Source organism: Triticum aestivum, chromosome 1D (assembly GCF_018294505.1).
Source record: "Triticum aestivum cultivar Chinese Spring chromosome 1D, IWGSC CS RefSeq v2.1, whole genome shotgun sequence".
In the NCBI taxonomy this organism is placed as follows: Eukaryota; Viridiplantae; Streptophyta; class Magnoliopsida; order Poales; family Poaceae; genus Triticum; species Triticum aestivum.
The window spans coordinates 413,544,907-413,561,659 of record NC_057796.1 but is presented as its reverse complement, the minus strand read 5'-3'; the positions used below and the strand labels follow the sequence as shown (position 1 = coordinate 413,561,659).

The following is a 16,753-nucleotide window of genomic DNA, read 5'->3' as shown; positions in this document are numbered from 1 at the left end:
CATGGCGTCGTAGTCTGATCGGTGCAGTCTTGTGCATGACAGAAACATGCATCGTGGCCGGATCGGAGGCAACCCATGCACCAGAAAGGGTCCCGGCAATCACGAGCACGATGACCCTTGGAGTGGCACCGGAAGCAACGGTCTCTCGGCTATGCCGGGGGAGCTGGCCGTGCGATGGACGCAGCCAAGGGAGGGCACGAGAGGCAGCGAGCAGTTCCCCGTTACAAGATGCCTGTCATTAAATCTGGACGCTCAGCTCGAGCTTTTGGGCTCGGCTCGCGCTCGCTGCAACTCGGCCCGAGCTAGGCTCGGCCCGTCAAGTAAAAAGGCCGAGCCGAGCTGTCCTTTTAGGCTTGTTTCGACATCGGGCCGAGCCAGGCTCGGCTCGGTCCAACTCGCGAGCTAAAAGCTCGCAGCCCAGCGAAGGCCCATTGAACAACACACACCACAATTTAGCCCATCTAGCCCAGCGAAATGACTGCAGAGAGACAGACCGGAATCAAATCGCTAGGGTTGCTCACTTTCACGCCGCCGCCGCCGCCACACTCGGCCTTCCCAGGCATCGTTGGCAGCACACCACCACTCCCCTCTGCTCCCTTCCCTCCTCTCCTTCCTCCCAAAGCCCCCGCGTCGGCGTGAGCTTTGCATCCCGGCCTCCAGCGCGGCTGCCTACACGCAGACGAACCACCAGGCCGAGGCCACGCTCGTCGGCGTTCTCTTCCTGCTCACTGCCGCGTGCCGGCACCCGATGGAGTTGACGACTAGCTCGCAAGTTCATTACGCCCCGCAGCCGCCGGAAACGCAGATGACCACCTCAAGCTCCCATGCATGGCCGAGCAAGGCGGAGTGAATCCAGTCGCTCCCCCGGTGGCGGACGGCCATGATCTGCAGCAGCATCCTGTAACATCCCAAATTTTCAATTTGGAATGTTATACATAGATCATTCTTGCATGACATATTTTATTGTATTTTGTTTCGCGATCCTAGAAATTCTACGCAACTCAAGGACCCACGGAGAGAGTTGGGGATTTCGTTATTTTCATATTTGGGTTTTCTCAAATTATGAAAATAGGATCATTTGTTTTAAAAAAAATTCTCCCCGAAAATATTTCATATCAAAATATATGAGAGGAGATAATATGACTTCTACAAAAATAATGAAATATTGGAGGAAAAATATTAAAAACAAATATTTGATTTTATTTGGATTTTATTTGAATTAGGAAAAATACGCGTTTTTCAAAATTGCATTTTAGGCCCAAATAAATGTTCATCTTGTCCCGCTTATTTTTAGAGGACGGGGAAAATTTATTTCGGGATTTTTGGAGTCAGTTTAGTATTTCTTTTCTTACTTTTTCTGCACGTCCTGGATTATTTTTAAAAAATGTCAACCGACTCCGGGCCGTACCTGAGCGGGACTCTTCGGGCCGGCCTTTAAAAGCCCGAGACCCCGAGCCCCAGCGCCGCCAGCCCACCCAAAACCCTAGCCGATCCGCCGCCGCCTCGGGATCCACGCCGCCGCCGCCCGACCCGCGCCGCCCCGTCGCCGCCAACCACCGCCGCCAGAGCCGTTCGCCGGAGTTAGAGGTAGCTGCCGGTTTTTTTATAAAACCGATCGGTTTTATTTCGTAAACCCTAGTTTCGGTTTTGTTTAGATCGGTTCAGTTCAATTTTTTTTGGTTTATTTATTTTGCGGACGTTCGTCCGTACGTTCGTTTTAACGAACGGTTTTCGTCGTTTTAACGAACGGTTTTCGTCGTTTAACCGCAGACAGCGAACGTTCGTTCGTTAGCCTATTCGTCTGTTTTTCTTTTTCTCGGATTTTCCGCGATTAATTTCAATCGCGATTTCTGATGCGATTTTCGTTTCAGTTAAACTTTTCGCTCGTTTATCGGAATCAGGCGATACAAGCACCTAGAGTTTCATCTCGAAACTCTTTTTCTGTTTAAGAAACTCAAACAAGGTTTTGCTACTGTAAAATTTGACTTAGGTCCAAGTAAACAAATCTTATTTATTTCACCGTTTGAGTTTCGTTGCTTCATTCGATTTGATTCTTTTTGCAAACCAGAGTTCTTAAGTTGAACTTTCCGGTTAGATCTCTTATTTTGAGTTTTACCCGTGCACCCTTGCTTGATTGCTTATGTATGTATTGTTTGTTTGCGATAGAGTACCCGGAGTGCGAAGCGTGCTACTACGAGTCTCTAGGTTTCACGGATCAACAGCAAGGCAAGTAACACTTTGATCATACCTCTTTACCACCCAGTTGTATTGCATTAGATCAATCCTCAAACTATTGCATGATTAGGATCTGATTAATATGTGGGTTTTGGGAAGTAGATGAGGTAGTACGTATTGCCCTGTTTACTATCAAACCTTTGGGAGTTACTTCTACGTTTGCTTATATTGCTATGCTATGCTCGTAGACGTGGATTGGGTTTGAGTGTATTTCATGACAGATGTGAGATTGTTAATTAATGGATCAACTTAAGGTGGCTACTTTAATTTACATCTGGGTGGATTCAGGCACCTGGAGAACCCAGTGTTGCCTGTATTTTTGGATATCCCGGAGTACCCGTGTGATCATCCTATGGACCGCCACCCAGGCTCAAAGGGATCATGAGATTATTCATGCTAGAAACTTCCGTGTGCAGCCACAAGCTATTATGGGCTCTAGCATAGTTAAGTAGGTTACATGATCTCTTGAAGAGGTGGGGTAGCAGATGTAGGGGAAAGTAGGTGTAACTGTCCACCCGGAGTAAAGAGTATTGTTTCTGAAAGACTGTGTCTCGGTCATCCGTTTCTCAAACACCATGTAGTGCGAGAAATCAAGCGGAGGCGATCGAGTCTTGTGGGGAAAAGTGCGCAAACCTCTGCAGAGTGTACAATCTAATCATGGTTAGCCGTGTCCCCGGTTATGGACATCTTGAGTATCTAGTTCTTGGATTATCATGTGAATCTCATCATCATGTTACTTAATTTAATTTGATTGGGTTAATCACGTTCTTAATTGGGATTGAGTTGGAGGTACCTTCTCAATGTTTAACAACCACCATGATAGTTAAATAAAATTTATTCCTTTGTGGTAGGGAAAAATTGGCTTTTCGCAAAACTGTAACCATAGAGCTTTCCACCAGCCAAATATGCATGTAGTGATAGCATTATTCTGTTCATTACTCTCTATGTGTTACATTGCCAGCATATTCCATGTGCTGACCCGTTTTCGGGCTGCAACGTATCATGTTGCAGACTTTTCAGACGACGAGTAAGGAGCCTTAGGTCGTGGTCTTATACTCAGTGATGCCGTTGGAGTTGATGGACTCACTTTATCTTCCAAGCCTTCCGCTGTTATCGTATTTAGATGGCCTTAAGCCATATTTATTGTAATGAGTTCTCTCTTGAACTATTCGATGTAATAAGTGTGTGATTGCTACTCTGTTATAAATCCTTCAAGTACTGTGCGTGTCAGCATTACCGATCCAGGGATGACACTGATGCACAGAGACTAGACTGTTTGAGGTCTGGTCGCTACAAAGATGGTATCAGAGCACACGCTGACTGTAGGACACGACCACTAAGCTAAAGCCCTAGATCACTACTCTCTTCTCATTTCTGACTCCTCTCCTTCTCTTCCACTCTTTTAGGATGGCGGATGCAAGGAACAAGTTCGCGCAACCGGATGAGGATACACCTTTTGGACGACACTTGAAGGAAGTCACTAAGTACCTGAACATCGGAATACCAAGCTTCACCGGAACCTACAACGCCACACTACCAGAAGAGGAGCGCTGGATGATTCAAGTTCAAGTTCCAGGAAGGACGTTCATGCCAGTCACTGAGCCCATAGAGTTTTCCTTTGATGCACCAACCTGGAGTCTAGGAAAGAGCATGGCAGCCCACATCACCATGGGACGCATTGGAGAAGTGTACCACAATGATCTCAAGGATACTATCTATCAGATTTGTGGGCGCCGAGACGAGCAATGGGAGATGATCAGCACCAGGAAGGATAGATCTATTGCAGCTTTCATTCAGGAGTTAAACCAGCACATTCGTCGCCAGGAGAACCAGATGTGCGCAGACATGATAGAACTGAAGAAGGCAAAGACTAGGATCATGGAACTGGAGGAAGAACTCAAGGCTACACGCGATGGATATGAGGAGGAAATCGCAACATTGTTGGAGAAGAATGGCGACCTGACAAAGAAGCTAGGAGTTTTCATGGGAGACCCAGCACCAGGAGGAGATGATGACGATTCTACTTGCCCGGAGAACTACATCATCATCGACGACACTGACTCGGACCCCAGTGATGATGATTGGGAGGATGAAGCCGGAGCAGATATCATGGAGTCTTCGACTGAGCAATTTTTCTAGTAGACCACCAAATTAGTAGTAGTATTCCACCATGTATATAGTATAGTTCAAGCACTTTGTAACGATAGTTAGATCGATTGTATGCCTTGTTTGAATTGATTGGAGTGATATGATTGTGTTTGTCTCATGTGCATATGGGTAGTGTTTTCCCTCTAGACCTCATTCTATCCTATTTTCTCATCTTTTCTAAACCCATCAGATGCCTCCGAGACGCGACACCGGATTTGTTTTCCCACCGGAGATCACTCAGTTGATTCAGCAGCAGAATGCCCTGATGCAAGTGCTAGTTCAGAACCAAGGCAACAACAACAACAACAACAACAACCCACCACCACCACCACCTGTTGATCACTTAGCCCGTTTTCTTAGGCTGAATCCGCCGGTGTTCTCCAGTAGCACCGAGCCGATTGTGGCAGATGATTGGCTCCGCAAGGTTGGAAGGGAGCTGACCACTGCAGGATGCACAGATGCGGAGAGAGTGCGTTTTGCCGCACATCAGCTTGATGGACCCGCAGCATCATGGTGGGAGAATTACACAGCCACTCACCCCATTGACACTGTCACATGGGACCAGTTTCAGCAAGCTTTCCGTACTGCCCATGTTTCAGCAGGAGCTATGGCCATGAAGAAGCGTGAGTTTCGCAACTTACGCCAAGGAGGACGTACCGTTGGCCAGTACGTGGAGGATTTCAGTAAGTTAGCACGTTATGCCCCAGATGACGTTGCTACGGATGCAGCTAAGCAGGAGAAGTTTCTGGAAGGACTAAATGATGAGCTGAGCATGCAGTTGATGGTGGCAACTTTTAACAACTACCAGGAGTTGGTAGATAGAGCTCTCATGATTGAAGGGAAGCAGCAGCAGATTGAGAGCCGTAAGAGGAAGTATGGACAAGGAAAGTACAGTACAGGAGCTCACCAGAAGCCTCGTTTTACCCTGAACTCGGGAGGACACCTTTAGCATAACCATGGAGGTCACAATCACAATGGAGGGAGCTCGCACAATCATAGTGGCCCCAAGAATGGCAATGGGAACGGAGGAAGCAACGGACAGAAACGTACCAACCCATCAACCCCAGCCAAGAGGGATCTAAGCCACGTTACTTGTTTCAAGTGCCAGAAGACTGGACATTATGCAACTGAATGTCCGGAAGCTAAGAATGGAAATGGCAATGGAAGCTCGGGGAAGAAGCCGAACCCTTTCAACAGGGGACAGGTGAACCACATTAATGTGGAGGAGGTTGAAGCACAGTCTGATGCAGTAATAGGTAAGTTTTTGGTTATGTCATTTACTGCAATCATTCTTTTTGATACTGGTGCATCACATTCATACATATCAAGGGGATTTGTGGATAAGTTTAAGTTGCCCACCAAAGTTCTCAGAACACCTATGTTAGTAAACTCGCCAGGAGCAGAGTATATGGCAAGCCAAGGATGTTTTCAGATGCCATTGGCCATAGGTAGGCATGTTTTCCCCTCAGACCTAATAGTTTTGGAATCGCAAGGTTTGGATGTGATTTTGGGAATGGATTGGCTATCGATGTATGGAGGAAACATCGATTGCGCCAGTAAGACAATTTTGCTTACTACCCCAGAAGGAAGAAGGATTAAGTATGTATCCCGGCATGTGCCGAAGAGGACTCAAGTGAATTCCTTATCAGGAGTTGTACAGGAGGAAGTGCCAGTGGTGAAGGATTTCCCTGACGTATTTCCAGAGGAGTTGCCAGGCATGCCACCGGATAGAGACATCGAGTTTTTGATTGAGCTTTTGCCAGGCACTGGGCCAATATCTAAGAGACCGTACAGGATGCCCTCTAAGGATTTGGAAGAAATTAAGAAGCAGATTAAGGAGTTACTGGATAAAGGATATATTCGCCCAAGTTTGTCACCTTGGGGATCACCAGTACTTCTAGTGGAGAAGAAAGATGGATCATTGAGGATGGTTGTTGATTATCGTGGATTGAATGAAGTAACAATCAAGAACCCAGTCAAAAAAAACAATCAAGAACAAGTACCCACTGTCGATGATCAATGATCTGTTTGACCGACTACAAGGAGCTAAGGTATTTTCCAAGATTGATTTGCGATCAGGATACCACCAGTTGAAGATTCGAGAGCAGGATATACCCAAGACAGCTTTTACCACAAGGTATGGGCTATATGAGTACACCGTTATGTCATTTGGCCTGACTAACGCACCCGCCTATTTCATGAACATGATGAACAAAGTGTTTATGGAGTTTTTGGATAAGTTCGTCGTAGTATTCATTGATGATATTCTGGTCTATTCGAAGAATGAAGAAGGGCATAAGGAGCATTTGCGTTTGGTACTTGGAAAGCTCAGAGAACATCAGTTATATGCCAAGTTCAGCAAGTGCGAGTTTTGGTTAAAGGAAGTTGGATTCCTTGGACATGTTATATCCAGAGAAGGAATAGCAGTAGATCCCACCAAGGTTAACACTGTGACAAATTGGGAGTCACCCACGATAGTTGGAGAAATCCGGAGTTTTCTGGGACTCGTAGGATATTACCGCAGATTCATCGAGAATTTCTCGAAGACTGCAAAGCCTATGACGGAGTTGTTGAAGAAGGACACCAAATTCAAATGGACTGAGGAATGTGAGGCTAGTTTCCAGGAGTTGAAGAAACGTTTGGTTACATCACCAGTGTTGATTTTGCCAGATCAACGCAAGGATTATGAAGTATATTGTGACGCTTCTCGTCGAGGACTTGGAGCAGTGCTAATGCAGGAGGGAAGAGTTGTTTCATATGCCTCACGACAGCTTAAATCCCATGAGTTGAATTATGCTACACATGATTTGGAGTTAGCAGCCGTAGTGCATGCATTGAAGACGTGGAGACATTTTCTCATCGGAAACCATTGTGAGGTGTACACGGATCACAAGAGTTTGAAGTACATTTTCACGCAGAAGGAGTTGAATCTCAGGCAAAGGAGATGGTTGGAGCTCATTAAGGATTATGATATGAGATTGCATTATCACCCATGGAAGGCTAACGTAGTAGCCGATGCGTTGAGCCGCAAGAGCCATGTCAACACACTCATGACCGGAGAGATACCCAAGGAGTTAGCAGAAGATCTTCGTGAACTATGTTTGGAAATAGTTCCGAGAGGCTATGTAGCAGCATTGGAGATTCAGTCTACTTTCATGGATAAGATCAGAGAAGCTCAGAAGACAGACAAGGAAATTGCCGAGATAAAGGAAAGGATGAGTAAAGGAAAAGCCAAGGGATTTCGTGAGGATGAGCACGATACCTTATGGTTTGAGGACCGCGTTTATGTGCCCAATGATCCGGAGATCCGGAAGTTGATCTTGCAAGAGGCCCATGATTCACCATATTCGATTCACCCAGGAAATACCAAGATGTACCTGGATTTAAAGGACAGTTTCTGGTGGACCGGAATGAAGAAGGATATTGCGGAGTATGTAGCAGTTTGTGATGTTTGTCAGAGAGTAAAGGCAGAGCATCAGAAGCCAGCAGGATTTTTACAACCATTGCCGATACCCGAATGGAAGTGGGATAATCTAGGCATGGATTTTATCTAGTCGATCGTTTGACGAAGGTAGCTCATTTCATCCCAGTAAAGACCACTTATACAAGTGCTAAGTTGGCAAAAATATACATGACCAGGATCGTATGTCTCCATGGAGTTCCGAGGACCATTGTATCAGATAGAGGAACCCAGTTTACTTCAAAGTTTTGGAATCAGTTGCACGAGACTTTGGGTACCAGGCTAGAGTTCAGTACAGCCTTTCATCCACAGACAGACGGACAGACCGAGAGAGTCAATCAGATTCTGGAGGACATGCTGAGAGCTTGTGCGCTAGATTATGGATCTAGTTGGGACGACAATTTGCCGTATGCAGAGTTCTCTTACAACAACAGTTATCAATCCAGTTTGAAGATGGCCCCTTTTGAAGCTCTGTACGGAAGGAAGTGTAGGACACCGTTGTTGTAGGACGAAGTTGGAGACCGCCAGTTGTTTGGACCAGATTTGATTAAAGAGTCTGAACAGAAAGTGAAGTTGATTCGCGATAGGCTCAAGGTAGCCCAGTCTAGACAGAAGAGTTATGCGCATTCTAAACGCAAGGAGACAGTTTACAAAGTCGGAGACAGAGTTTATCTTCGAGTATCACCACTTCGAGGAGTGAAGCGCTTTGGAGTTAAGGGAAAGTTAGCGCCACGTTTTGTAGGACCATACAATGTTTTGGAGCGTATGGGTGAAGTTGCTTACAAGTTGGAATTGCCCGGAGGATTGTCAGGAGTTCACAATGTGTTCCATGTTTCTCAGCTGAAGAAGTGCCCCGCAGAGATGGTTGAGATACCACTGAGAGATACAGTGCCATTGGAAGCGATTCAGCTGGATAGCGATTTGACCTATGAGGAGAAACCAGTCAAGATTCTCGAATATGCCAGCCGAGTCACCCGCAACAAGGTTATCAAGTTTTGCAAAGTTCAGTGGAGTCACCATACCGAGGATGAAGCCACCTGGGAGCGAGAGGAAGATCTAGGGAAGGACCACTCTCACCTATTTTCTAGCCAACCCGAATCTCGAGGGCGAGATTCATCTTAAGGGGGGTAGGTTTGTAACATCCCAATTTTTCAATTTGGAATGTTATACATAGATAATTCTTGCATGACATATTTTATTGCATTTTGTTTTGCGATCCTAGAAATTCTACGCAACTCAAGGACCCACGGAGAGAGTTGGGGATTTCGTTATTTTCATATTTGGGTTTTCTCAAATTTTGAAAATAGGATCATTTGTTTTAATTATTTTTTCTCTCCGAAAATATTTCATATCAAAATATATGAGAGGAGATAATATGACTTCTCCACAAATAATGAAATATTGGAGGAAAATATTAAAAACAAATATTTGATTTTATTTGAATTAGGAAAAATACGTGTTTTTCAAAATTGCATTTTAGGCCCAAATAAATGTTCATCTTGTCCGTCTTATTTTTAGAGGACGGGGAAAATTTATTTCGGGATTTTTGGAGTCCGTTTAGTATTTCTTTTCTTGCGTTTTCTGCACGTCCGAATTATTTTAAAAAAAGTCAACCGACTCCGGGCCGTACCCGAGCGGGACTCTTCGGGCCGGCCTTTAAAAGCCCGAGACCCCGAGCCCCAGCACCGCTAGCCCACCCGAAACCCTAGCTGATCCGCCGCCGCCTCGGGATCCGCGCCGCCGCCGCCCGACCCTCGCCGCCGCCCCGCCACCCGCGCCGCCGCCGCCACCCTCGCCGCCCCGCCGCCACCCCGCGCCGCCCCGCCGCCCGTCGCCGCCAACCACCGCCGCCGGAGCCATTCGCTGGAGTTAGAGGTAGCCGCCGGTTTTTTTATAAAACCGATCGGTTTTATTTCGTAAACCCTAGTTTCAGTTTTGTTTAGATCGGTTCGGTTTATTTGATTTTTTTTGTTTATTTATTTTGCGGACGTTCGTCTATACGTTTGTTTTAACGAACGGTTTTCGTCGTTTAACCGCAGACAGCGAACGTTCGTTCGTTAGCCTGTTCGTCAGTTTTTCTTTTTCTTGGATTTGCCGTGATTAATTTCGATCGCGGTTTCTGATCCGATTTTCGTTTCAGTTTAACTTTTCGCTCGTTTATCGAAATCAGGCGATTAAAGCGCCTAGAGTTTCATCTCAAAACCCTCTTTCTGTTTAACCAACTCAAACAAGTTTTTGCTACTGTAAAATTTGACTTAGGTCTAGATTAGTAAACAAATCTTATTTCTTTCGCCGTTGAGTTTCGTTGCTTCCTTCGATTTGATTCTTTTTGCAAACCGGAGTTCTTAAGTTGAACTTTCTGGTTAGATCTCTTATTTTGAGTTTTACCCGTGCACCCTTGGTTGATTGCTTATGTATGTATTGTTTGTTTGCGATAGAGTACCCGGAGTGCGAAGCGTGCTACTACGAGTCTCTAGGTTTCACGGATCATCAGCAAGGCAAGTAACACTTTGATCATACCTCTTTACCACCCAGTTTTATTGCATTAGATCAATCCTCAAACTGTTGCATGATTAGGATCTGATTAATATGTGGGTTTTGGGAAGTAGATGAGGTAGTACCTATTGCCCTGTTTACTATCAAACCTTTGGGAGTTACTTCTACGTTTGCTTATATTGCTATGCTATGCTCGTAGACGTGGATTGGGTTTGAGTGTATTTCATGACAGATGTGAGATTGTTAATTAATGGATCAACTTAAGGTGGCTACTTTAATCTACATCTGGGTGGATTGAGGCACCTGGAGAACCCCGTGTTGCCTGTATTTTTGGATATCCCGGAGTACCCGTGTGATCATCCTATGGACCGCCACCCAAGCTCAAAGGGATCATGAGATTATTCATGCTACCGTGTGCAGCCACAAGCTATTATGGGCTCTAGCATAGTTGAGTAGGTTACATGATCTCCTGAAAAGGTGGGCTAGCAGATGTAGGGGAAAGTAGGTGTAACTGTCCACCCGGAGCAAAGAGTATTGTTTCTGAAAGACTGTTACTTGGTCATCCGTTTCTCAAACACCATGTAGTGCAAGAAATCAAGCGGAGGCGATCGAGTCTTGTGGGGAAAAGTGCGCAAACCTCTGCAGAGTGTACAATCTAATCATGGTTAGCCGTGTCCCCGGTTATGGACATCTTGAGTATCTAGTTCTTGGATTATCATGTGAATCTCATCATCAGGTTACTTAATTTAATTTGATTGGGTTAATCACGTTCTTAATTGGGATTGAGTTGGAGGTACCTTCTCAATGTTTAACAACCACCATGATAGTTAAATAAAATTTATTCCTTTGTGGTAGGGAAAATTTGGCTTTTCGCAAAACTGTACCCATAGAGCTTTCCACCAGCCAAATATGCATGTAGTGATAGCATTATTCTGTTCATTACTCTCTGTTACTTTGCCAGCATATTCCATGTGCTGGCCCGTTTTCGGGCTACAACGTATCATGTTGTAGACTTTTCAGACGACGAGTAAGGTGCCATAGGTCGTGGTCTTTTACTCAGTGATGCCGTTGGAGTTGATGGATTCACTTTATCTTCCAAGCCTTCCGCTGTTATCGTATTTAGATGGCCTTAAACCATATTTATTGTAATGAGTTCTCTCTTGAACTATTCGATGTAATAAGTGTGTGATTGCTACTCTGTTATAAATCCTCCAAGTACTGTGCGTGTCAGCATTACCGATCCAGGGATGACACTGATGCACAGAGACTAGACTGTTTGAGGTTTGGTCGCTACACATCCCGATGCCCGCATGCTGCTGAGTGCCATCCTCCACTGCCGTTCCCCGTCCTCCAGAAGGTGGCCCCACATGACAGCGACCAGTTGCTGTTAGGCTTGCCGAGCTTCCGAGCTGCACCGAGCAAGAGGCAAGCTCGGGCCGAGCCCCGATATCTAGCTCGTCTGACTACTGGGCTCGGCTTGGCTCGGCTCGAGAAGATGCGAGCTAAGGCAGGCTCGGGGCGAGCCTGGCTCGGCTCGGCTCGCGTCCAGGTATACCTGTCATCCAGAAGATCACTAGCAGTGCCCCTCACACACGAACAACAGGGGTTGCATCCCGGACAAAGCTACCACACCAGTCACCCCAACCTCGACGCGAGGGAGGCACGTCGTCCGATGCAACGGAGCCACACGACAGCGGCATCCGAGAAGCAATGGCCGGCACCAGAAGGGCCAACAGCTCGCCGGGAGTAGAGAGCGTTGGGGTTGTGGCAGCAGCATCCTGCTCCCCTTGAACCGGATGCAGGGGACCCACGTTGGTAGACACTAGAGCGACCTTTGTCGCGGTCTTTTTGTAGATGGCAGGCACGATCCAGACGGCGAACAATGGCTGGTCAGCATTGTGGGAGGCCAAGGCATTTATTGCCAGCGTGGCGGCGGCGGAAGCGGGGATGCGACCGGCGCTATCAAAGATCCCACCATGGGATCCTATTGAAGAGTTCCACAACAACCACTCGTAGCTTTCTGGGGCAGCCCACCGGATCCGAGCATCAGCAGGCTAGCCGACACCGGATTTAAGCCACAGCAAGCAATGGTTGTCTCCCCTGGCGGCGACTCCAGCACCGCCTCCATGTGGCCCTCCACCATACAACCCCACGATGCGGTGGACACGACATCGGAGAGAGGGGCTGGGGCTGGCAAGGCCGAGGTTGGGGGAAGGGTCGCAGCGACCGGGGAGGCACCATGGACGTCGAGGGGGTCACTGGAGCTAGGGAAAGACCCACACCCAGCACCGACAGAGCACGTGTCTCCGCAACCATCGGGGACACGGGCCAGGAGCTTGGGTGAGGATCCACGTCACTGGGAAGACGGGGGCACGACGAAGCAGGGCTCCGGGGAGGCGGGGGGAGACGAGGGAAGGCACGGAGGGGCCCAGGATCCGGCCGGAGCAGGGAGATGGAGCGGGCACCGCTGCGCGCGCTCACCCTTCGTGGGAGTAGTCACGAGGGTGCATGCCCGGAAATTTATATTACACAATTACAATATGCATGATGAGTGATACATGACGAAGCACACTTGTCAACACCCTGTAGTAGGATCGAAGTATTTATATAATGTTTGTAATTTGATTGTAATAAATGTTTGTCTGTATTGTCCACATTAGGTGAATTTTATTGTCATCGTCTGAAGTGCATTCTGCCTGATCAATGTACATGCGAGAACAACCATTTGCTCTGATTTACCGAGTTCTAAACAGTGTATGCATTATGTAAACCAGACTGGTGATGTTGGTTTCGTCACCAAAAAAATCAACTAAAAAATTCATGGGCTGATTGTTATCCATAAGCTACAAACCCTGACAAACTTACAACATTTCATTTATCTTGATCGTCTGAGGAATGGCATAAATGAAACTCTATTATATAGGAGTGCAAAAACCTCATTTCGTTTGAGGGATAGTAGATTTTCTTCTTTCAACACGTACATCAACGAGGGTTTCAGGAATGGCATAAATGAAACTCTATTATATAGGAGTGCAAAAACCTCATTTCGTTTGAGGGATAGTAGATTTTCTTCTTTCAACACGTACATCAATGAGGGTGTCGATGACTTGAGTGACGAATGGTCATGTGCTAGAGGTCGCACTTTTGGGGTAAGAGCTGAACAAGGGTGTGTGCAGTTTCAATGTAAATGACGAGCATGGAGAGACCAAGGTCCTTTGAAATTATGTGTGGCTGATGCAAGAAGACTCGGGAGCTCTCCATGGTGAGACTCTCGTTGGAGGAGAGGCTACAACCGGGGAGAGAGGGACCAGCAAGGACCGAGAGTTGGCCTCCTACAGCGCGCACGGGGGAGGGTGAGTTGATGGCTTAGGCTGGGCTTGTTGGGTGGCGGCGGCAACGCCTCCAGAGTTGCTCGGGAGCGACCTGGGAGGCAGCTAGGTCTCGTACAAATTCAATCTTTGTTGGATATGTTGATCATGTATTTTTCTGGTTTACTAACATGCAACATGCAACACAAATGGCCTACACAGCGCACGGGGGAGGGTGGGTTGATGGCTTAGGCTGGGCATGTTGGGTGGCGGCGGCAGCGCCTCCAGAGTTGCTCGGGAGCGACCCGGGAGGCAGCTAGGTCTCGTACAAATTCAATATTTGTTGGATATGTTGTTCATGTATTTCCTGGTTTACTAACATGCAACACGAATGGCCTAGGCACCGGGGCGATCTCTCGAAAAAAGTTGATCTCACTCCCGTGCGACTTCAGTGAGTCGCACCATGGCGCTCGAGTCCAGCGGCTAAGGGCCTCCACCGGTTCTTCCTCTCCTCTCACCACCTCTGGATGGCGTCGCCAAGCAAAGCCTAGTCGGCGCCAACGATAGTGAGGCCATCGAAAGGCATGAAGTCGTGTACGGTTCTGGTGGACCTCGGCGGCGGGTCGTGTACACCGCCCTCAGTGGTGGCCTCTGGCAGGCCGGCCGCTCTTGTGTGTCTTATTGCCTATGGTTGTCTTCACTGTTGCAAGCTGCTCAACCTCCCGCGCCCCCTCGCCTAGAGCCAACGATAGTATTTGCATGAACTTGGTACCTGATAGTATTTGCATGTCTACGTTGTTGTAGATCAATGGCCCGTGCTACCGTTCCCTTGAATTTTAATGCGTTCCTAGAGAAAGCTAAATCGAAAGATGATGATAGCAACTACACGGACTAGGTCCGTAACTTGAGAATTATCTTCATTGCTGCACAGAAGAATTACGTCTTGTAAGCACCGCTAGGTGCAAGACCCGCTGCAGAAGTAACTCCGCACGTGGATATGCTCGTATTACGATAGCTTCGACAAGGATAATGACATATATATCACCCCCATTTGGTGATAACAAATTGTTTCTCCCTCGTACTAGCATTCCGATGAAAATTTTACTCGAGTTGTGCAGAATGATTGGGGAAGAATCTGCAGGGAAATTCGAATAGTGTGTTGACATTTCAGTTCAGAGCACGTACTACACGTTATTGCTGGAGCCGAGAACGTGCGTTAGTACTACACAAGACCTGTCCGATCGGATCAAGTCTCTCTAATCCCTGCGTAGAAAAATACACATTCCTGTTCATTTCTTCTCAATCTTCAGTGCAATTTTGTAACTACGGTTCTCAATTCCTATAAATAAAAGCCAATTAAGAAACATAGCAAGAAAAAAAATCAAGATAAATTCAGTGATGTTGTTTTCTTATGGGTCAAACCATATTATCCACAGGGCCGAGCAGTTCGCTTCACGCCAATGAAGCCGGACGACGCCGTCAGAACTTGTGGACCGGTCGCCACCGCGCGGGCGCCAGCGGCACCACATTGCAATGCATGCACATTATGTTTGCTTTTTGCATTATCTGTGCGGGTGGCCGTTGGCCACACACACACGCAGATAATGACATATAATAACACGTCTTTGACTGTGGTGGAGCCGCTGTAGCCGCCGATCGACATGTGCGTCTATGGCGAGCAGAGAACCCACCCCAATCGGCCGTTGACGCTTTCCCGCCTCTCCTTCTTCCTTAGCCTCAAGGTCCAATACAATCTGCTGCAGACGCTTTCCTGCCTTCTTCCTCATCCACCATGTACATAAGGTCCATGGCCGCGGTGCCTTACCGCACCAAACCAAACGGAAGAGAAAGGGAATACGACTAGACCTAGACGAGAGAGAGGCCATGACCTTGAGACTGGGAGGCAACGCGAGGCTGGCCTGCGCACTGCTGCTGGTGCTGCTCTGCGTGGCCTCGCGGATCCAGGGAGGGGCGTCCCGAGGCGGAGGTGGAGGCCGTGGTGGGAGGATCGGAGGCGGAGGCAGCAGCGATGGAGGAAGCACTGGCGGGGGAGGCAGTGCCGTGCCCGGGGCCGGCGGCGGCGGCGGAGGCAGTTACATGCGAGGGGCCGGCGGTGGCTACGTGCCAACAAGGGGCTACGGCGGGCGGAACACGACTGCGACGGGGTCGGACGGACGCCGCGCCGCGGGCGAGCCGCGTGGCCGCGTCGTCTGGTTCTCCGCTGCCGCCGCCGCGCTGGTGGCCCTGAGCATACTTACGCAAGCATGATCGATCGCTGGCGATGAGTGAAATACGGAATTTTTTATTTTGTATAGCAATTTAGAACGAGCCTGGATTCATGTCAGATACTCCTTCTGTCTCAAAATAAGTGACTCAATTTTGTACTAACTTTAGTACAAAATTAGTACAAACTTGAATCACTTATTCTGGAACGGAGAGAGTATTTTTTATTTTTTAATACCGGCTTGTAAATAGATTACGGAGCCTTTTTCTTTCCCTCTTTACCTTGTAAATCGATTTGAGTACAGTGTGGTGGAAAATCGGAACATGTTCTTCCTGGAGCAGAATTTCGATTTTGTTCCTTTGAGATTTTTGGAATTTGTGACAACTAATTTGATTAGACGGAGCTTCGTGCTAAGTGGTTCCATGCTTCTAAAAAATTACACGGTTGCATACAACCCATAGCCGAAAAAGTCCAACAAGTTGTTTATCAATAACCAAAGAGTACTTTCATGTTTCAACCTATGATGGTCATGAATTAAATCATAATAAAATTGCTTTAAGTTGGTTACCAAACTTCATAATGGGGGATTACACAATTCAAACAATTGCGAATCAATCTGAAGGGATTGAAAAGGTCTGTCATTCACAACCATTCATCAAGGATTCCTTGAAAAGTAAATGATTGTGAATTTTTCTTTTTTTTTAAAATCGATTTTGAAGGCGCATGAAGTCTCTAACAGGTTTCTTTGCCGCCACTGGTTCAAAGTTAGCCAAAAGAGAGGGTTCAAAGATGACTTCTTGAGATTGAAAGATGTCATTTTCAAAGTTGACATGAGTTAATTGTACAAAACCACCACATTCAACGCTAGGTTTGCATGAATTA

General features: G+C 47.1%; 1 protein-coding gene across 1 annotated transcript; it reads left to right on the top strand.

Annotated features, from left to right (window-relative positions):
* The first annotated feature begins 15,364 nt into the window (after positions 1-15,364).
* Positions 15,365-16,250, top strand: LOC123171926 (putative glycine-rich cell wall structural protein 1). Its single transcript, XM_044589064.1, has one exon. It carries the CDS (start codon positions 15,532-15,534, stop codon positions 15,913-15,915), a length of 384 nt encoding a protein of 127 aa, XP_044444999.1. The 5' UTR covers positions 15,365-15,531; the 3' UTR covers positions 15,916-16,250.
* The last annotated feature ends 503 nt before the right edge of the window (positions 16,251-16,753 follow it).

Excerpts from the sequence above, each read along its gene's own strand:
- LOC123171926 (XM_044589064.1), top strand. The coding sequence starts at position 15,532 with ATGACCTTGAGACTGGGAGGCAACGCGAGGCTGGCCTGCGCACTGCTG.